The sequence below is a fragment of the Tigriopus californicus genome, chromosome 8, assembly GCF_007210705.1.
Source record: "Tigriopus californicus strain San Diego chromosome 8, Tcal_SD_v2.1, whole genome shotgun sequence".
Classification (NCBI taxonomy): Eukaryota; Metazoa; Arthropoda; class Copepoda; order Harpacticoida; family Harpacticidae; genus Tigriopus; species Tigriopus californicus.
The window spans coordinates 6,567,581-6,586,969 of record NC_081447.1 but is presented as its reverse complement, the minus strand read 5'-3'; the positions used below and the strand labels follow the sequence as shown (position 1 = coordinate 6,586,969).

General features: G+C 44.9%; 5 protein-coding genes across 6 annotated transcripts; 1 reads left to right on the top strand and 4 right to left on the bottom strand.

Annotated features, from left to right (window-relative positions):
• The first annotated feature begins 933 nt into the window (after nucleotides 1-933).
• LOC131885857 (C-1-tetrahydrofolate synthase, cytoplasmic-like) lies at nucleotides 934-5,120 on the top strand. Of its 2 annotated transcripts, none has more exons than XM_059234043.1 (8): nucleotides 934-1,239; nucleotides 1,386-1,677; nucleotides 2,089-2,381; nucleotides 2,447-2,877; nucleotides 2,945-3,125; nucleotides 3,197-3,363; nucleotides 3,432-3,826; nucleotides 3,900-5,120. In XM_059234043.1, the coding sequence occupies exons 2-8, from the start codon at nucleotides 1,460-1,462 to the stop codon at nucleotides 5,026-5,028; spliced, it is 2,814 nt and encodes a 937-aa protein (XP_059090026.1). In that variant the 5' UTR covers nucleotides 934-1,239; nucleotides 1,386-1,459; the 3' UTR covers nucleotides 5,029-5,120. The 2 variants fall into 2 exon arrangements, with proteins under 2 accessions (XP_059090026.1, XP_059090025.1); XM_059234042.1 differs by having other exon boundaries at nucleotides 1,376-1,677.
• Nucleotides 4,514-6,743, bottom strand: LOC131885864 (fatty acid hydroxylase domain-containing protein 2-like). The gene has a single exon (XM_059234052.1). It carries the CDS (start codon nucleotides 6,495-6,497, stop codon nucleotides 5,613-5,615), a length of 885 nt encoding a protein of 294 aa, XP_059090035.1. The 5' UTR covers nucleotides 6,498-6,743; the 3' UTR covers nucleotides 4,514-5,612.
• Nucleotides 6,744-9,021: 2,278 nt separating this feature from the next.
• Nucleotides 9,022-9,941, bottom strand: LOC131885866 (uncharacterized). Its single transcript, XM_059234054.1, has one exon. It carries the CDS (start codon nucleotides 9,693-9,695, stop codon nucleotides 9,105-9,107), a length of 591 nt encoding a protein of 196 aa, XP_059090037.1. The 5' UTR covers nucleotides 9,696-9,941; the 3' UTR covers nucleotides 9,022-9,104.
• Nucleotides 9,942-10,302: 361 nt separating this feature from the next.
• LOC131885859 (RNA-binding protein 39-like) lies at nucleotides 10,303-14,068 on the bottom strand. The gene is made up of 7 exons (XM_059234044.1): nucleotides 13,948-14,068; nucleotides 13,762-13,886; nucleotides 12,231-12,271; nucleotides 11,613-12,165; nucleotides 11,273-11,536; nucleotides 10,632-11,196; nucleotides 10,303-10,559 (listed from the first exon to the last, which is right to left on the bottom strand). The coding sequence occupies exons 2-7, from the start codon at nucleotides 13,813-13,815 to the stop codon at nucleotides 10,465-10,467; spliced, it is 1,572 nt and encodes a 523-aa protein (XP_059090027.1). The 5' UTR covers nucleotides 13,816-13,886; nucleotides 13,948-14,068; the 3' UTR covers nucleotides 10,303-10,464.
• Nucleotides 14,069-15,602: 1,534 nt separating this feature from the next.
• LOC131885248 (putative GTP-binding protein 6) lies at nucleotides 15,603-17,214 on the bottom strand. Its single transcript, XM_059233209.1, has one exon. The coding sequence runs from the start codon at nucleotides 17,212-17,214 to the stop codon at nucleotides 15,697-15,699; it is 1,518 nt and encodes a 505-aa protein (XP_059089192.1). The 3' UTR covers nucleotides 15,603-15,696.
• Nucleotides 17,215-19,389: the final 2,175 nt, after the last annotated feature.

The following is a 19,389-nucleotide window of genomic DNA, read 5'->3' as shown; positions in this document are numbered from 1 at the left end:
AGCCACGGCCCCCGACCAACCTGCCTCGAGATTTTCCACCCGTGCGTACATCTCCTCTGCCCTCTTATCTGATGGACACTGTGCGGCAAGTAGCCATCAGACATAGTAGCTCTGGACCTGAAACACAGCCTCCATGTGAGACCGAGTTCGGCTACATATGAGGACGGAATCTCAGGGCGTTTGCTCGCTTCCTCACATCGGATATACCGAGGGCGAGATCTTGGCAGCCATCCACACCAATGCATGTGACCACCGCGAGGATGGTGAGGATGGAGAGGATGGAGAGCACTCAGAGCAGCAGGGGTCGTAACCGTCGTAACATTCCAGTCATTCTCTCCATTCTCTCTTCATCATCAACTGAGACTCTCACATCAGTGCCATGTGTGAGAAATCCTTGGCGGTAAATTTAAATCGATGTCTNAGTCATTCTCTCCATTCTCTCTTCATCATCAACTGAGACTCTCACATCAGTGCCATGTGTGAGAAATCCTTGGCGGTAAATTTAAATCGATGTCTACAATAAATTACATAGACCAAAAGGACAACCTACAGTATGCGTGCATAAGCAACTGAGAATAGTTTAATTAATGAAGTTGCTGGTTTAGATATATTTTGGTAATAAGCCATCTGGAAAAAGTCCCGTTTAAGGGAAGCAGAACTATTGGTTAGGACTGAAGGCTCATTTACTAACTTAAACAATATGAGAAGTTAGGCGGAATACCACACCCATGCCAAAGCTGGCTTCCAAAGTCTTTGAATCTTAAAATCAACGACATCCATCCAAATCCGCACCGTGAAACATTGATTGAGCTCAACCTTTGGTGTCACTCTATAAACAGTAAAGTTCGGGCCTGACCAGAAAATCTCGTTTCCCCCTTCAGACCACATGCGCCATCTACAGTGTGAGGGTATCTAGGTTCACATTATTACACATGCATTACATAACAACTCGTTTGACAATTGCATGGACCTCTAAATGTCCAGAAGAAGTGCGAGCTCATGTCGGACAGCCTTAACTCTGTGACACAGGTCTCCATTGTCGCTTAGGGTCGAATTTCCACTTTGGATTCAATCTAGAGTTCTGATAGATCTAAAGTTAGGTAAACAGTGTGGTAAACAGTACAGAAGTAGTTCTTCAAATCCAGTCTCGAAACTGGATCGACAGACATACTTCAGCCCATGCATCTCCAAGACTGGTTTTCGACCATCTATCCATCCATCCATCCATTCCTTTAACAGGTACGTTCGTACGTACGTATGTGTGTATGGACGTGTATGGCCCCGTCCATGGCTTGGCCCACCAATCCAGCCGAGCATTTTATTGGAACCGACGATTGGTCGGATTTGGATCATCCATTTCATCATTTCCATCCAGCTCGATTTAGGTTTACCATTTGGGCGTTGGGCTTTCCATTGGGCTTTGACCGTGCTCATTAAACCCCCCCGACCGCTATTCATCATGTCTGCTCAAGTGGTTTCGGGTCAAACCGCAGCGGCCGAACTCCGACAGAGCTTGGCGGCCAAAGTCCGGGAAATCCAGGCCAAAGCGCCCGGATTTCAACCCGCCTTAACCATTGTTCAAGTAGGCGGGCGTGAGGACTCGAATGTCTATATTCGAATGAAAGTCAAGGCCGGCGATGAAGTAGGCGTTCGTGTCAATCATCTCAAGCTTCCCCCGTACGTATTTTTTTTTCTTTTCACGGGCTTCTCTAAACGCTACAAGGAAGCTAACCCCCAGTACGGTTAAAAATGAAAGGTTATGTTTCGTCAACTTTAAGTAAGGCGAGATTAAACCCTTTGAAAGCAGGGAAAGAACAGACATATGTGTTTAAATGTGTAAGAGATGTAATTAAAGAACCTTCCCCCAGCTTACATATGAGGTGGGGCAAGAGCAGAGTATATTGCTGGCTGAGGAAGTGATTGAGGTGCAGATTTGATAAAGGAGAAAGGATTATTGGCTTAGCAAAAGAAAAATGAATTAATGTTTCAGCACAGTTTGACCTGTTGGTTTGTATGTGATATTTCATTGAATATTTCTACTCGTTATGATGTTATAGATGAAAAGCCTTATTGTCATTCGTTATCCAGGACAATCACGGAGAGCGAATTGTTGAACAAACTGTGCGCGCTGAACGACGATCCCGGAGTGCATGGAATCATCGTACAAATGCCTTTGGACTGCCAAAGCCCAATTGATAGTCATTTGATCACCAACGCAGTTGTGCCCCAGAAAGATGTGGATGGACTTGGTTTGGTCAACCAAGGTCAGGTGGCTACCCATGTCAGTGGAGACGGTTTTGTGCCTTGTACACCAGCCGGGTGTCTCCATTTGATTCGACTTTGCCGTTCGGATTTGTCTGGACTGAATGCTGTGGTTATCGGTAAGAAAGTAGGACGAATTTTATGGTGACCGGCATGGATGCCTTCATTCGAGTCATAATTCAAGGTCGGAGTAAGATTGTGGGCACTCCTGTGGCGGAACTACTCAAATGGCAAAACGCCACGGTGACCGTGGTTCATTCCAAGACGAACGATTTAGCCGGTCATGTCAAGCGAGCGGATATTTTAGTAGTGGCCATGGGTCGACCCGAATTAGTCCAAGGCGATTGGATCAAGCCTGGCGCCATCGTGATTGATTGTGGGATTAATGCTATTCCGGATGCGTCCAAGAAGAGCGGCCAACGTCTGGTGGGTGATGTCCAATTTGAGGCCGCCTCTCAACGAGCCGCTTTCATTACCCCGGTTCCTGGAGGGGTAGGACCCATGACCGTGGCCTATCTCATGAACAATACTTTTGTTGCCGCCAAACGAGCTTGGGAAAAGTCAGTCATGTCCAATTGGAGCTTGAGATATTTGCCTTTGAATCCTGAAGACAAGGTTTGCATTCATCATAGGAGAGAAGGAAGTACTATATGTAGATCAAATGTGTCGATTTTCATGTTAGGTTCCATCGGATATTGATATTGCTCGGTCACAAACGGCCAAGGACATTTCAATCTTAGCCGATGAGATTGGCTTGGTCTCTTCGGAAGTGGATCTTTACGGGAAGAAGAAGGCCAAGATCTCTTTAGATGTACTGAAAAGACTAAAAGATCGTCAAAACGGAAATTACGTAGTCGTCGCAGGTAACATTGAATTGACATTGGTCTTACAAAAGTAACGTTTAGCTCGCATTCTTTATCATTTTTGATGTCAGGCGTGACCCCGACAAACTTAGGCGAAGGCAAGAGCACGACAACCGTGGGTTTGGCTCAAGCTTTGGGAAGTCAGTCAAAAAAGAACGTGTTTGCTTGTATTCGCCAACCGTCCCAAGGTCCAATGTTCGGAATGAAGGGTGGAGCAGCAGGAGGAGGATATTCTCAAGTTTGTCCACTTACTTAGTCTTGACAATTGTATGTGACTACTTATTCGCCTCATTTTCAATTTGATAGGTCATTCCGATGGAAGAGTTCAACCTTCACTTGACCGGAGATAACCACGCGGTCACGGCAGCTAACAACTTATTAGCCGCTCAAATTGATACCAGGATGTTCCACGAGCAAACTCAAACTCCCAAGGCTTTGTTTGACCGATTGGTTCCCAGGAAAGGCGGAAAGCGAGTGTTTTGTGATCATCAGTTGCGAAGACTCGAGCGGTTGGGTATCAATAAGACAGATCCTGACGACTTGGACGAGTCGGAGAGGGATCGCTTCGCCGTTTTAGATATCGATCCGGACACGATCACTTGGCAGAGAGTGATTGATACCAATGATCGAATGTTGAGAAAAATCACTGTCGGACAATCTGCCACGGAAGCGGGCAAAGGTGGAAAAACGAGAGATACCCAGTATGATGCTCATTGTTCGAACGGCAGCTTCGAAAAGGTTTCATTTTTTCTAAATATATTTTTTCCACTTCAGCTTCGATATATCTGTGGGAAGCGAAATTATGGCCATTTTGGCCTTGACCTCCGGTCTCCAAGATATGAAAGACCGTTTTGCGAGGATTGTGGTTGCTTCGGATAAGTCCGGTAATCCTGTGACTGCCGATGATTTGGGCGTGGTTGGGGCCTTGGCAGTACTTATGAAGGATACGGTAAGGCCGAACTTGCTCCAAACCTTGGAAGGAACACCCGCATTCGTTCATGCTGGACCGTTTGCCAATATCGCCCATGGAAATTCGTCCATTTTGGCTGATCAAATTGCTTTGAAATTGGTGGGGAAAAGCGGATTTGTCGTCACCGAGGCGGGCTTCGGAGCTGATATCGGCATGGAGAAGTTCATGAACATCAAGTGTCGAACATCTGGCCTTTCTCCCAACGCAGTTGTACTAGTGGCAACCATCCGAGCCTTGAAAATGCATGGTGGAGGCCCAGATGTGACGGCCTCGGGTCCAATTCCGGAAGTATATTCGACTGAGAATCTTCCTTTAGTAGAGCAAGGATTCAGTAATCTCAAGAAACAGATTGAAAATGCCAGGAAGTTCGGTGTCCCCGTGGTTGTTGCCATCAACGTCTTCCATTTTGATAGTCAAAGCGAGTTGGACCTGGTGAAGCGTCTGTCCTTGGAAAACGGGGCCTTTGATGCCGTTGAATGTCGCCATTTTGCTTTGGGAGGCAAAGGAGCAGCGGATCTCGCTGAAGCCGTGGATAGGGCTTGTAAATCTCCCTCGGAGTTCAAGTTCTTGTACGATTTGGATTTGCCGATTGACGAGAAGATTGCCATCATTGCCAAGGAGATCTATGGCGCCGACGGAATCGTGCTTCTGGATGAAGCCAAGACGAAATTGGAACGCTACACCCGACAAGGATTTGGAAATCTACCTATTTGCATGGCCAAGACTCATCGATCTCTGACTGGAGATGAGAAGCTAAAAGGAGCTCCAACCGGATTCACCATCACCATTCGAGATATTCGGGCGAGTGTTGGAGCCGGTTTCTTGTATCCTCTGGTGGGGACGATTTCCACTATGCCTGGGTTGCCGACAAGACCCATCTTTTTTGACATCGACATTGACGCAGTGACTGGTGAAATCAGCGGACTCTCGTAAGAAGACTTCTATTGTTCAATGAGCTAATTGATATTATTTTACTACATATGAGTGGGTAATTATACAAGAATCTCAATTAAGTGAGAAGATCAGTTTGGTGTGCTTCTTGCTCCTTGGTTTGGGTTATGGTTATGTTAATAGACTTAGTCACTTCGATCGTGGTTGGAACTATGGCCCCACGAAAACGGAGCTGATACGTTTGAAGAGAGGTTGTGATTGTGGGCTTAATAATGGTGGATGTCGTCACTGATCTTGTCTTCGGGTGGGTTATGGCTCGACTGGAGGGCGTGATGGATGTCTCATGCTCTGGCAAAGGCTTTTCCGACGGTTCAAGGGAGGGAAAATGAGCGTCTTCTGCACAATGTCGAAAAGAGTCCAAGGCCACAATTTTGCGCAGGTACAGGTTCTGCTCCATAGTGATTTGACATGTTTGGATATAATATTGGCTCACTTCCACACTCCAAGCTAATCTAAATACCAAAGAGACGGTGAGAAAAAGTGTGTATCTGATGCTTAGGCTGTCCATGATTTTGAACCACTGACCACCTCCTCATGGTCATTCTACATTATTATCATGCCCCGATCTATAACTCTTTGTGTTTCGGCTGGGCCGCAGGATTTGGGTCTGGGTGTAGTTCTTGAGCTGATTTCGTGGTAAACAAAGTGTGGTGTCTTTGGAAGGCAATGTGTTTACGAAAGCCCTGGTCCGTCCCATGGATGTAATCAAAGATGCCCATCGCACCGTAGTTCTGATTGAATGTCATGTGATGAAAATCATGGGCTTGGGGAGAAGGCAAGAGTGGAAAGTGATACCCCGAATGATGGCAGACTGTCACAAAAGTAATGAGACAGAAGTAGAATAAAGTGACAAGCACATGGGAGTTGAACAATAGAGGTCCCACGGAGGCTGGAATCAAATTGGAGAGCAGATGCTCAATGGGATGCGCGTAGACGGCCTCAAAAGCAATCGGTGCGGTCCATTCATGATGCTTCTTGTGGATATACTTGTAAATAGAACGATGATGTAACATCCAATGGGAATAAAAGAACAGAACTTCTTCGATAAATGTAAACACGGATAATTGGAATAGAACTTCGCCTAGTGAAGGCAGATCTGACAGATCGTTCGGATGTCCATGAATCTTGAGATGAAGCCAAGCTGTGCCGAACATGAACAAGGACCCAATGACGAACTGATTGATAAACACCGTGATGAGCAGGGATCGTAATTTGGGCCAATTCAGGGCGTCTTGCATGCTCGGTTGAGTTTTGTACTTCTGCCAAGATTTGGGTCTTCCCGTTAGGTCCATCAGGACAAATAGGCCCCCAAATAGAAAGAAGATCCCATTGACCAGAATAATCGAGCCCCATGCATGGTAAGTCACATAGCTGGCTCCAAAACGATTTAATATGTCATTCCACAAGGTTTGGAACATGATGCAATTGCGATTGTTTTGCAACTGATCCATTGTTTAGTTCTTTGTGGGCTCAAATTGACGAGATTAGATTACTTACTATTAGTAGAATTATGTTTATTCTTGAGGTCATTGAGATCGACTCTATTACTATGGAGGATTGTCATGGCACGCACGAGAGTTCTCGTCTACATAGACAAAAGAAAAACTCGACATTTGATTAGGCTATCGCTGGGAATCACAGGGAATTTTGTACAAACAATACGAGAATCCTCTCCGGTAATCATATCTTGAGAATCAAAGGGAATTTCCGTGAACCATGTTGTCAGCGGAAGTGTAAGTCAGTGTCAAACCTTTCATTAACAACTCGGTGAGGCTCTGGAATGTAAAGGTTATCTCAAACATGTTTCAAGTGCGCACAGTACCGAATCGAGAACATAAGTGGGGGCTTGAACTGATGTACGGTACATGAACTAGTTCAATTCTTGACTGAGAACCTCAAAATATGGAATCAAATTAATCGAAATCAACTCACCGTGAGTGGCTTGATGCAAACGGAGAATGGAGCAATGAAAATGTACAAGGCAGCGCAAAGGCCAGCAATTGGGAAGGCCAGGAAGATCAGGATGATCAACCAAATCAGGCTCCAAATCGGGTTTCCAGTTCCAGCTCCCATTTTGCTCTTGACGGCTTGATTTCACAAGATGCTACAATGTCTTGGCTCTCCCGAGATTTCAGGTTGAATATACGTACATTGGGAGGGGTTTACCTCCTCTTGACAAGGACGGGTGGGCTTCACCATTCATGCACTGCACTCGCCCTCCACCTCCTGTTCTTGGACGACTGTCCGTGGGTTGTCTTGGAATTCAAGATCGTAGAACACCGTACTAGGTTTGGACGGTTTGGACCCTTGGCCCACCACACGCTTACTATCACACATAGCCAGAACTTGAGATTGAGAGCTAGGCAAATTGCGACCGCGTGTATGGATGGATGTCTGTAAACAAGAAGTCCTCGAATGTTCTGCATAAGTTAATTTAGACGGAGACATTCAGGTGAATCGGACTTAATGGCCTGAACCAATTGAAGAACACAAGCCTCATGGGTAGGGCTCTCAGTTGTACACTCATTTGATGTCCTTTAGGCAGTTCACTGCCATTCATCAAGCCTAGATATAAAATGCTCCGGGCTTTTCATCGCTAAAAATCTGCGATTCCTCCTTCAACCTTAATTACACGATCCCATCGTGCTCGCTTTATCGAATTCATGTTTCTCCTTAAAAGAAACGTTAACATAAGAAGCCATGGGCAACCTTGTCGAAGGCTTTATCCGAGTCGAGATCGACTATATCAACCGAATCTTGACTGTATATTTTGTCCCTTAATAACCTACTCTACGGGGGGGGCTGCAACTTCGCGTCTAAGTTTTCATCCACATCTCTTCATTCTTTGAACATAGATTCCATGTTTCCTATCCGTTATGAGCGTTAAGACGATTTAATCATTGCAAAAAAAAAATCAGCTGACACGCGATATACGGTATAGGTACTCAATCAATTGGGTAAACGTGCTAAAATGCGCTCAACACCCTTGTTGACTAATAGTAGGAAGTGATTCATTGACTTCAAGAAATTCTGCAACTTTGACTTGACCTTCATGAGCTGATCAAACATCACCACAGTATTCGCGAAGTGAGAGGGCCTATAATATTTGGGGAGCAATTTTGAAAATTAGCAGAACATGAACTAACTTCAAAGAGGCTGGAAAATTGCCCTGATCCAAAATGCAGCGCATCAAATACGAGAAAACAGGAGCAAGAAACAGTGATCAGAAACTGAGATGTCACATTATCAGGGCCAGGAGAACTCGAAAGTCTCAAGTCCTTGATGCCCTCTAAAGCATCTTGATCTCAGGAAATTTGAATTGACGGGTTTTCCAATCCTCGTGAAGAGGCTCTTGCCCCTTATTCTTTCACATTGTACAGTCTTTGTCATCCTTAAGAGCCTTCTTCATCCATCTCCACACTGTTGCTATGCTAATATTCAAGAACCTTGGCAAGGTAACTGACACTCAATCCCACCTTAACATTAGCCACCACCAGATCGCTGCTGATCGATTTCAGTAGATCCTTCGACAAGTCAGAAATTCAAGTTCGTACATTATATCTCCCTAAGGATAATCACACCCAACGAGTTGGATATATTTGGTATACCGGACAATAACAAAGTCTTACGAGCGAATCAAGGAGTAAAGAGAGGTCCCAGATATCCGTTTGAACGATGATGAGGAAAGTTTGTAAGGCTCCAGCGAATGGAGCACTGATTCGCCTTTTTTTTTTTATTGGGTACCTTGTTGCTTTCAGCACAATTTTCAGTAAACTATTTGACTTTTGCATACCTAAACCAAAGTGTTTCTTTCAATTAAAATACTCCAGAGTGTGTCACTTCCATTATGCTGTGTAAGAGACTAAAAGATTAACTGCAATACTTATGAGGGTTCTGGCTTGACCTCAAATGCACGCACCACGCAACCATGTTTCCTCGAATAAAAAGCCTTATTATCTGAATAAACACGTGTACTAGTTTTGACAGAAGTAACTTTATTTCTCAGGAAATAAGTATGAAGGTACAAAAGAGACAATGATTTCTAGAAGGCAATCTAATTAATTCTCTTGCATGTTGGTGAAAGCATCGATGGCTTCGTAAACTTGTGACGCCAATTGGATCATGTCATCCAGATCAGCCAAGCCCAGGTCTCGACGCTCTCGTTGTTCCGGGGTCATATCAGCAGAATCCCCGTTCACCTTGAGGACTTTGGAAAAGATGGCGTTGTTGGTGGCTCGCAGCCAGTTGATGACGGCCGAGAAGACACCGGCCTTGGTGGTGAAAGCGAATCCGAAAACTTGGAAGACAATCGAGAAGAACACGTAGACCCCGAAGAAGATCATGACACTCAGAGCCACAGGGTAGATCAGGTCACCCACCCACGCGGAGAGACGTCCGAAGGGAGTGCTGGGCACGCCGGTCATGTTGAAGAAGTTGTTGTAGGCGCCAGTGCTGTTGAAGCTACCGAACTTTTCGGCTAAATTGTTCCGGAAGTCGACGTCATAAGAAAATTTCTTATTCAGATCGAAAGCGGGTTGACTGGCACTAGCCCCGGTGGTTCCAGTGGTTTCGGCAGCCACCTCCTCTCCGCGATATTGAGCAGAGGCCCCAGCCAAAGTGCAGATGAGGAGTAAGCAAACGACCTTCATGGTTATGTTGATGGGATGAGAAACGAGAAAGGGACTCCCGGATGGTTGAAAGTGCGAATTGCGAATGACGTTGAGAACTAAAGGACCTTTTTGGGATCGTTTTGGGGATTAATGGTTCAAGAAAAAGAGGATATCACAACATTTACCATTGGAACCACACTTGATGATGCAACTAGGTTTGAATCAAACAATTTTGCCTTTGCGTTTTGTTGAATGTCGTTAGGTAACTAACCAATGAAATTCCATGAGATTGAATGTTAATGGCAGATCAATATCTAGATATCCATGTTCACATTTTGGTTTGAGAGACAATTTTAGTTGCCCTCCGACTAGGGAGAAGTGATATAATTTTGATCTAATCTCATTGTACCCTTTGACTGCCCCTGAACCACTTAGCGACGGTTTGGAGTCCCACTGAGATTACAATTCGTAAACGAGAGCATTGACCTGGTTCTTTCCCCAATATTTGAGCTGACCAGCCTATCTCATTCGTTAAGGGCAAAGAAATTGACCGACAGGACAATTGTCGGTTGGGATTTTAAGCGATCACGGTCAGGCTCTAAATAGAACAAGACAACATGGCCAGAACGTAAATGAAAAGCGTATCTTAAACAGACTCAATTTTTATTTTCCAAAAGTAGCGTGAACATTTTCTTGTTTGGAAAAGATCAATAATAATGCTGGAAATGGGTTCCGATTTTGAAGGTCCGGATTGGGCTCGACGACGGCAAAATCAGAGATGTATTTACACACTTAAAGAATTGAACACTCATCGGCCACCCAAGAGAGTCATGGAATTTGCCGTATCCGGAAATAAGTTATGATAGTTAGCCAATGGGACGTACGCGGCTGTGATGACTTTCCCTAGAGACAAAGAAACTAAATGTTAGAGCATATTCTTCATGAATAAAACTTTGGTTCCTTCAGACATCTTACCTGCAAACCATCGACCGTGAAGAGCATTCACAGCCGAGACGGCGCAAGCCACATTGGGACATTTCACGTATACATTTCCGGCAGAGGTCTTGTCCACATAGATGTGCAATACGCCTCCATACTTGTTACACTCCTCAATGACGTCATCTCTGACCTCAGTGTCCCAGCCTGGGTTGGTCTCTGTGCTTGGGTCGAACATGTTGGCCAGTAGGAAGCATTGCGTGGCAATGGGAGGGTTGGTGGCCGCCAATTGGCTCTGTTGGGCCATGGCTGGACTGACCATGGTATTCGAAACCGAAGCCGCTGCAGCAGCACTACTCAAGGCCTGGTTAGCGGCCTGAGGAAGTTTCATACCGGTGCCTTCGGCTAACTTAGCCATGAGTGCTAATCTCCCGGTGGTTCCCAGGTCTATTCCGGCCCGATCCAACTCCTCTGAATCTAATCCAGAAGGGCCAATTGGAGCATCCGTTCTTTCTGTGACATGACCCACTTTCATGGGTCGACCTGCCAGTTCAAAACCGTTCATTTGTTCAAGTGCCTTCTTGGCATCTTCAGCTTCCGCGTACTGAAAAATAAAATCGGCATATTAACAAGCATGTTTTTTGAAGTATGAATTTTTTGATGGGGAAACAAAAACCAACCGTGAGAAATCCGTAGCCTTTGGATCGACCAGTTTCTGGATCCATGATCAATTGCATGGATGCAATTTTGCCGAATGGTTCGAAAATGCCTTTGATCATCTCTTCAGTGATGTTAAAGTGCAATGATCCGACATACAAACGCATAGGCCCCTTATCGCGGACTCGAACGGGCTCAGCGTAAGTCCCGGTTCGATTTTTTTCCGCTTGTGAGGGTTGAACAATAACTGGTACACCCAAGAGCTTTTGTCCATTCAATCCAATGGCCTATGAGAAAGAAGAGAAGATGAAAGTTAGATTCAAATACTCATGGATACACTTACTGATGGTTTCTTTCTCTTACCAGTGGCACGGATTCCAAGTCTTTGAATTCCACATATGCAATGCCTTTGAATCGTCTGGTTTTGTTACATATTATCAGTTTCACGTCCCGGATTTTGCCCACGGACGAAAAGAACTCCTCGACATCGCGAGAACGTACTCTTTGTGACAATTGCATGATGAAAATGGTTCGGGCGTCTCGCTCCTCGGGGGTCAATGGAACATCGGGGGAACGGCTCTTGCTCTTCGATCGGCGACCACGACCGAGACCCCGTCGTGGACTGGGCCGGGGCGGTCCACGGTCTTTGGATCGGGACCGGCTTCTCTTACGGCGCTGATCGCGATCTCGAGACCTACTTCGCCGACGCTCATTCCTCTCTTTGGATCGCGATCTTCTACGTTCCTTCCTATCACGGCTCCGACTTCGTTTGGACGAGTCCTTGGTTCGGCTTCGTCGGTCTCGGTCTCGAGACTTACTTCTAGTACGACGATGACTCTTCTCGCGGCTTCGACTTCCATGTTTGTCTTTTCGATCACGAGATCGGGATCGGTCTCTTTTCCGCTCAGAAGATTCACTGTAATTTATGATTGAGGTTAAGAGAGAACAATGTACTTCGATTTCAAAAAGGAGAACACTTACCGATGCTTATCAGACGAGCCGTTCTCTTTTTTGTCAGTTTGCTGTGGAGAGTAAATGGAAGTGAATTAGTACCTGATATATGTAAATTAGGTCATAGGAGTATTCTTTGACATCGACACGCCTCCTGTTTGCCTTGTACATACATAAGAGCGATTGAGTTGGGGGGCCGTTATTTTGAGTTTGGTGGTTACTGCCAGCCCAGATTGGCAATAGGTTTGAGAGTACAATAAGTGTGGTAGATAGCATAAACAGATCTCGTTGGGCGAGGGAACTATCCGAAGCTCTACCAAGGCCCTACTTACCGTCACTCGGCCACAATTACTTTGTTGTACGTGGAATGTTTAGTCAAGAAATTCAACAAGAGGTCACAATCAAGTGCCGCCGTTGATTTTCGTTCATATGTGAACCCTCACATCTGTAAAGATACACGGATTTACTAAGACTATTCTCATGGCTCGTGTCGCGGCGTGGGCGGGGGTTTTTGGCGATACTTATTTTTGAGATTATTTTTAAATTTTGCCCAAATTTATTTTTACGAAAATCTGAATCAGAATTTGGATGTGCTCGTCCGCCCGAAAATTGCTAAGAAAAAGACGGACGGGCAAAGAACTGAAGGAGAAGGGCCTGGTTCATTTTAGTCAAGTACGTGCCTTCCTGTTTGTTCCGCCCTTGGATAGAGAAACACACCGGGATATTGGAAAAGCCAATTCTGAAAAAAGAAACGCTGAGCAATGAACAAAGGCGAGAGCCAGAGCGATACGTGGCCGAGATCTGGGCTGGTTGAAAAGCAAGCAAAGCCAGGAAATTTCTGTCTTTTTAGACCACGGGGATCAAAATAGCGGCCTGAGGACTGACGTGTCGGGCTAGCTCGAATGCGGTGGGCCTTAAGGGAGACGTTTGACTTTTCCCCCCAAAACGAAGTTTAACCTTCATGGACACGCCAAGCTAGAGCCGTTTCTTCCCGGCTGGCGCTGCTCGGAGCGCTGGGCCCTCCCGGCCGTGGGTAGGTGGGTGGGTGGCTCCGGATGCATGACAGACTGACTGACTGACAGACTGACTGGGTGGTCGAGAGGTAGGTGAGAGTAGAAGTGAGTGAGGCTCGCTGGCTGGCAACACCTGAGATGACAAAAGGGCCAAATTCAGACAACAACACAGCAAAGAAAACTCCGAAAACACCTCTTGAGCCGCCACACAACATCTCCCCTTCAGCATAAGCGGGAGTGTCATAATAAGAAAGAGAAAAAGGACGGGTTTGAGCGATGAAAGCCAGGCGGGGAGGTACCTACTCATTCCAATCCCCACCGTCCACGCACACCAAGGGGTGGGCCTCGGCCTCAATGACCTAAATCAGCTAAGAAGGAAGATCGAATAGGAAGAATAGGACGCCATGAATCAATCATCTTCCTTCCACTACAAGCATAGTCTCAATCGCATGGAGAATGGCCTCGTCGATAATCCCGGCGGACTCGTGGCTTGGTGGTAAGGACATAGAGGCTAGTCAAATACATACATCCTAACGGACGATCATTACCTCTCGATTGTAGGTCTCTTCCAAGAGAGCGTCCACATCCAAATCGTCGCCCATGTCGGATGTGTCGGATAGACGCAGCCGTGACGAGCGATCAGAATAGCTTCAAAATCCACCGGGAGAACAACCTAAAAATCCAATCAAAACTGCCTTGAAATACAGGTACAACGGATTTGAGCCCCAACTGACCTTAACCGTGCAAAGATGGCCGAGGATTTGAGATATATTGGCCGAGCTTAGAGGCAGATATTTTGGTTTGGTAGCGGACAACACACAACGTTCCCCTCACGTTGGCTCAGGGTGACTACCTGACACCGAGAAATCTCGTTTCAACCATCGCTCACATTTGTCAAAAATCGAATGAATGGTCATGCTCCCGAAAAATGCTTGTGTAATCAAAATGGCTCCCTGAAAGGGCTCAATAGTAGATCAGCCAGCTCAGCCTGATTAGCCAAGAGGACCCTAAGGTGACTAGTTGAAGAGAAAGAAATAAAACCAAAATGAACTTATTAGAAACTATTTCGTTATTGTGTTGCGCTTTCAACAATAAAAATGAAAATGTGTCAAACAAACACATGTCGAGTTTTTGCATTCAGAAATTGTCATAATGGTACGTCAAACATGGCAATTTCAATAATATTTCATTGAAATGGGCAAAGTATTTAAAAATTAAATAAGAAAAGCCAAATGATAAGAAATTTAAAATGGTTAATCGCGGGCCAATGAACTTTGTAATTTTTGAAAGCCCTTAAAAAACTTTTAAATAACAGGCAAAACGAATAAACTTTAGACACCGGGTTGTTTCTTCTATATAAATTCTTTAGTTCAGCCAAAATGATGGTTTTCCTATTTCGTATTTATATTCACTTTACAAACATCTGGCCTAATCAACTTGGTCAAGAAAGGAATTCATGAAGTCAATAAGCATACCTGACAGATTTGCTATCCCAAAGTTGGGGAAGGATGTAATATCAAGATACAAAAATGCAGTATTGTAGGTAAGACTGAATTTCCAAGGTCAAAGGGTCCCCCAAAAATGTTATCTCATCCAAGTATCGAAATACAACAAATTTAGAACATTTACACGTACCAGGCTTCAATTTCGATGATCGTCAATAAAACATGATGAAAGAGAATAAGTCGAATTAAAAGAAATTCGTTCAGAAAACGCCTGCGTTTCTAAAAATGCCCCAAACGAGCAAAATATTTAGACCTATATTTAATCATCTATTTTTTTCAGAGTCCCAGGTAATCATTTTTTACATATTACCATGTCTTGGCTAAATTTACAAGAACGTATTCATTTTCAGCAACGCAACCACTAAATAGGTTTCATTTATTTACTGATCAAGAGAACAAGACGACCAAATACAAGTTATTTTAGCACGTTCTTGGAAGGTCCCTTTGAGGATGAGAGACAGCTTGCATTGGATATCACTTTTGCTCACCAAACACTTCGAATTGGCCGCCTTAAGGCACCTCAGGACGTAGGTAAGTCGAGTTACAGAGCCTGAAAGGAGTTATGAATGTTAAGGTCGGGTTACACGAGTAGGAAATGATCTAGGTCTTATTCAGAACTTAACAAGGCTCATTTAATACATAAGTAGAGTCGCCTGAGAAGTATGAGTCATACATTTTCAGAGCTGTCCAAAAAACTTGCTTTATGTCGATCGAATGATCCAACTAATCCCTCTTTTAACACTTTGAGTGACGTCACTCAAACATATACGTAAAGAATAAGATATTGTTCGCTTCCAAATGATTTAGGGGGCTTAGGCCCCCGCATCTCGTGTAAACCTTTTTGGCACCCACCTTTTCTGTTCTAAAAACTTAAATGCACTGAAAAAGAAATATTACTAGCCTTTATTGACGTCTAAGTTATGACAGTGTATCGTTAGATTGGCCACGCCATCGTCTATGAAACATGTCCAGGATCACTTAAGATTGGTGTGCTAATCGATGACGGCTTTTGAATTGCTCCATTTCCCGTTGAGACATGACCACTTTCAATATCACGTAATTAAAATCGTTCGAATCCACTTGAGTCTCGGACACGGTCACGAACTTATGCAACCACAGATACTCCTCCGATCCTTGACGGCAACGCACACGAACATATCGTCGACCCGTGGCCAGCATGATGCCCTGCTGAACCCGTCCCAATAAGAAATCCAAGCCCAGTCCTTGTGTCGCCGAAATTGGGATCAAAGCTCCGCCATTATTTAAGGTCAGCCATTGATCGGATGGAACTTTGTCCACTTTATTGCCCACCACAATCATGGACCGAAAAAGGCTCTCGGGCAGATCAAGACTTTGGAGCGTTTTCAGCACATTGGAGTTCTGTTCGACCGTATCGGGATGACTGATATCGCGGACGTGAATGATTAAATCGGCTAGTGTGGCGTCCTCGAGAGTGGAAGCGAACGAAGCGATGAGTTGCGTGGGAATATCTGAAATGAAGCCCACCGTGTCCACGAAAAGGACCGGAGCCAGATTAGGAAGTTGGCCTTGGTGAACAGTCACGTCCAGCGTTGCAAATAACTTATCCTTGGGTTCGAGGTTGTCCCCGGTTAGGGCCTGGATGAGCGAGGTCTTCCCGCTATTCGTATAGCCTACCACGGCCACTGAGGGAAATCGTCCCTGTTTGGTTCGTTCTCGACGTAGAACAGCCCTTTGGTCTTTGACCTTGGACAAGGCCATGTGAATTTGCTTCTCTCGCTTCTTCATGGCCGTCACTCGCTTCTCAAAGTAGAGTTTACCCATGCGTTGCTTGCTATGCTTATTATCGTTTTCCAAGGCCATGTCTTGATACAATCGCCGCTTCAGGTAGGGGATTTCGGACAAGGTCACTTGCAACTTGGCCTCACGAGTGCGGGCATGTCGATGGAAGATCTGCAGGATCAAATGATATCGATCCAGAACGGGCAGGCCGAATTCCTCTTCCAGGACGTGTCTTTGCGATTGGGACAGGTTATAGGTGCTGACTAACACGGCGGACACGGCGGGTAACTTGGCCAGAGCGGTTTTCACGCGCTGAATATTGTCAAAACTCAATAGATTATCACCCAAGGCCGAGGTTTGCTCAGCCAGGGTGTGGCCATAGACTTGCCACTCCAATGTTCGCACCAAGGCCAAAGTCTCGTCCAACTTGCATTGACCTTGAGAGTTCAGGGAGGCATGGAGGGTGGGATCATGATAGAACAAAGGCTGGACCACAAACAAGTGTTCGCGACCAGTGGCCTGCTTTAAATAGTGATCCACCATTTCCCGGTGGAACTGGGCATGAGCTTGAGTTTCACCCGCCTCATTTGGCGGATCCAAGACCCAATCTAATAGTTTATCAATCTGATTGGGCGTGTGATCTGAACACAAGGGCCGAATCGGCATGGCCTTGGCCCGAAAGGCCAAAATCCGAGTCTGGGCCCATAATTTTAGAAACCGCATGGTCGCGAGCATCTGTTACATGATTTGGGAGTGTCTCTGATGGGGTTTCATGTTAACGGGCCGAGTTTTTGTGGGCGGGTTCGGCCGTCATTTTGGCAGCCATTTTCCGGCATTCCACCATCTCTTGCTTAATCTGAAAGTACAAGGCCCCCAAGCCCATGGCAATCGACGTTGAAGCGATGATGGACTGGGAAAGGCCTCGAAATCGGAGAAAGACCGCTCTTTGAATGAAATAGGTTCCGGCCGCTGACAGAGATCCAATGGCCAGACCGGACAGATAGGCCCGATTCTCGCATTCGCTCACTTGACCCGCGGTGGGGATGGCCTTTGCCGGCTGGACTTTGCTCTCATGGGCCATGATTCAAGGGCTGATCAGTTTCCGCTCGCCAAGGGTAAAACTATGATAACATGACCGATAACAAAGAGGGAGTGGGTTTTACGATTTCAATCCTCTTTTTCGTTATGGATATGTGTTTAATGTTGCTTTAACGTTGCCAGCTATTTTTTCCAAAGATGGTTCAGTTTGAGGTTGCGTGAGATGCCTTCAAATAGGCTGCGAAAGCAGAATTCTTCGACGAGGGTTCCATGTAGTGATGGGACCAAATCAAATTTCAAATTCAAGGTTGCCAGAAAACGCGGAAAGTGAAAGCACTCGCCTATTCCATCGTAACACAAAAACTTGGGTTTAAGCAAAAACAACCCCGCTTAGACAGAAGAGAAAGCAGGGTTACTTTTTGAGGCTAACTAACGGGTTTCGGACGTTCCGGCGGTAACGCCATAGCCCCCTTACGCTGCATGAAATATGTTTTACGTTCTGCACTCTAGAGGGCGCTCTTTCAGTCAGCCTCTACCAAATAAAGGGCTGATTGGGTCAATTCCTTTTTATTGAATTATAATGGGTTTGTGTTGTTTTTGACTAATTCTATCAAAATATTATTTTCAATTAGTGTCTTGGGTCACATAATGTCCGGAAAAGAAATTGCGTTCAAGTCAAGGCAAGAGCAGTTTATGTAGCAATCTACCGTGCCTCTTCCCGTTTTCTTTGGGCCGTGTGACGTTGCAAATAAGGGCCCTTATTGGCCATTGAATTGTAAATGGGTTGCCCTAGTTGCAACCTCCCGTGGTTAATAATTTGATCCCCATCAGTAGTTCGAAGTGTTGGATTATATAAAGTGGCACCAAGTATTCCTGCCACATCTGCCATTGTTGAAAGCATGATAGTTTTTCTGGACATGGAGCAAACAGTATTTTTTCAAGTAACTCTATGGAAAAGAGTTTCAAATTGGCATAAAAGCACAAGTTGTTTTGGGTCCTTGACCCAATATGGCTGTATACATGAATATATTTCCTAAAAATATTTGCGGGAAGCAAATTGTACAATGAAATTGTCAAACAAAAAGAGAGGAACACTTGATTCTTCAAATTTAGCTGGATTCCTTGAAGGCGCTCTCAATACACTCATTAAGACCATAAAAATGTTAACTTCCAACACAATGGTTTGAACCCATAATGCCAGGGGAAGTGGTTCTTCCCTTCTTTGCACTGCACTCATGATTTAGAATCAGTACAGAGACTCCAAGGCATACATCTTATTCAAAATATGTTCAATTGCTTACTCGCAAGTCCAATCTCTGCATTTCAAGTATCAAGCCATTAATAAATCAACGGAACATATTCTCCTCCTCTCGTACTGTCTGAGTGGGCAAAGCTCTGCTCAACCCAGCAAATTCTTTATTAGCTCTAGGGAGTATGCAGATGGTAGGTACTGTTGATCCAGGAGTAGATTTAAATTTAAGACAAATTTTTGTTAGGTTTTCCGGATCAACTCACAAGGGTTAGCCTATTATGTCAACTCAAATTCTCAAATTTGTTAGAAGTTCAAATATCATATGAATTTTAACTGATAACCAATCGATAAATTCTAATCTTTCATTTCAACAGTACCTGGGAGTACATTCTGTTACTAAAACCCGTGAAAAAAAAAACCAAACAAAAAATATTACGTCACAGCTCGGTTGATGCGAGAGCGGAATTTTTTTCTGGTAGCCAGAGCAATGATGACCTACATGCAACCTCGACGTAATCTCTTCTGAAAATAAGATACAATATCGCATGTCCATAAACAACACACTAAATTAGATATGAGCGAGATGTTTTGCTGCTAATGTCGATTTCAGGGTGACAGCT

What these genes read in the sequence shown, in the direction of transcription:
- LOC131885857 (XM_059234043.1), top strand. Translation starts at nt 1,460, where the DNA reads ATGTCTGCTCAAGTGGTTTCGGGTCAAACCGCAGCGGCCGAACTCCGA. An exon ending in CTTTGAATCCTGAAGACAAG is followed by an intron (nt 2,878 to 2,944) that starts GTTTGCATTCAT and finishes TTTTCATGTTAG; the next exon opens with GTTCCATCGGATATTGATAT. An exon ending in GGAAAAACGAGAGATACCCA is followed by an intron (nt 3,827 to 3,899) that starts GTATGATGCTCA and finishes TTTCCACTTCAG; the next exon opens with CTTCGATATATCTGTGGGAA.
- LOC131885864 (XM_059234052.1), bottom strand. Translation starts at nt 6,497, where the DNA reads ATGGATCAGTTGCAAAACAATCGCAATTGCATCATGTTCCAAACCTTG.
- LOC131885866 (XM_059234054.1), bottom strand. Translation starts at nt 9,695, where the DNA reads ATGAAGGTCGTTTGCTTACTCCTCATCTGCACTTTGGCTGGGGCCTCT.
- LOC131885859 (XM_059234044.1), bottom strand. Translation starts at nt 13,815, where the DNA reads ATGGGCGACGATTTGGATGTGGACGCTCTCTTGGAAGAGACCTACAAT. An exon ending in GGCTCGTCTGATAAGCATCG is followed by an intron (nt 12,166 to 12,230) that starts GTAAGTGTTCTC and finishes CATAAATTACAG; the next exon opens with TGAATCTTCTGAGCGGAAAA. An exon ending in TCACGGTCGATGGTTTGCAG is followed by an intron (nt 10,560 to 10,631) that starts GTAAGATGTCTG and finishes CTTTGTCTCTAG; the next exon opens with GGAAAGTCATCACAGCCGCG.
- LOC131885248 (XM_059233209.1), bottom strand. Translation starts at nt 17,214, where the DNA reads ATGCTCGCGACCATGCGGTTTCTAAAATTATGGGCCCAGACTCGGATT.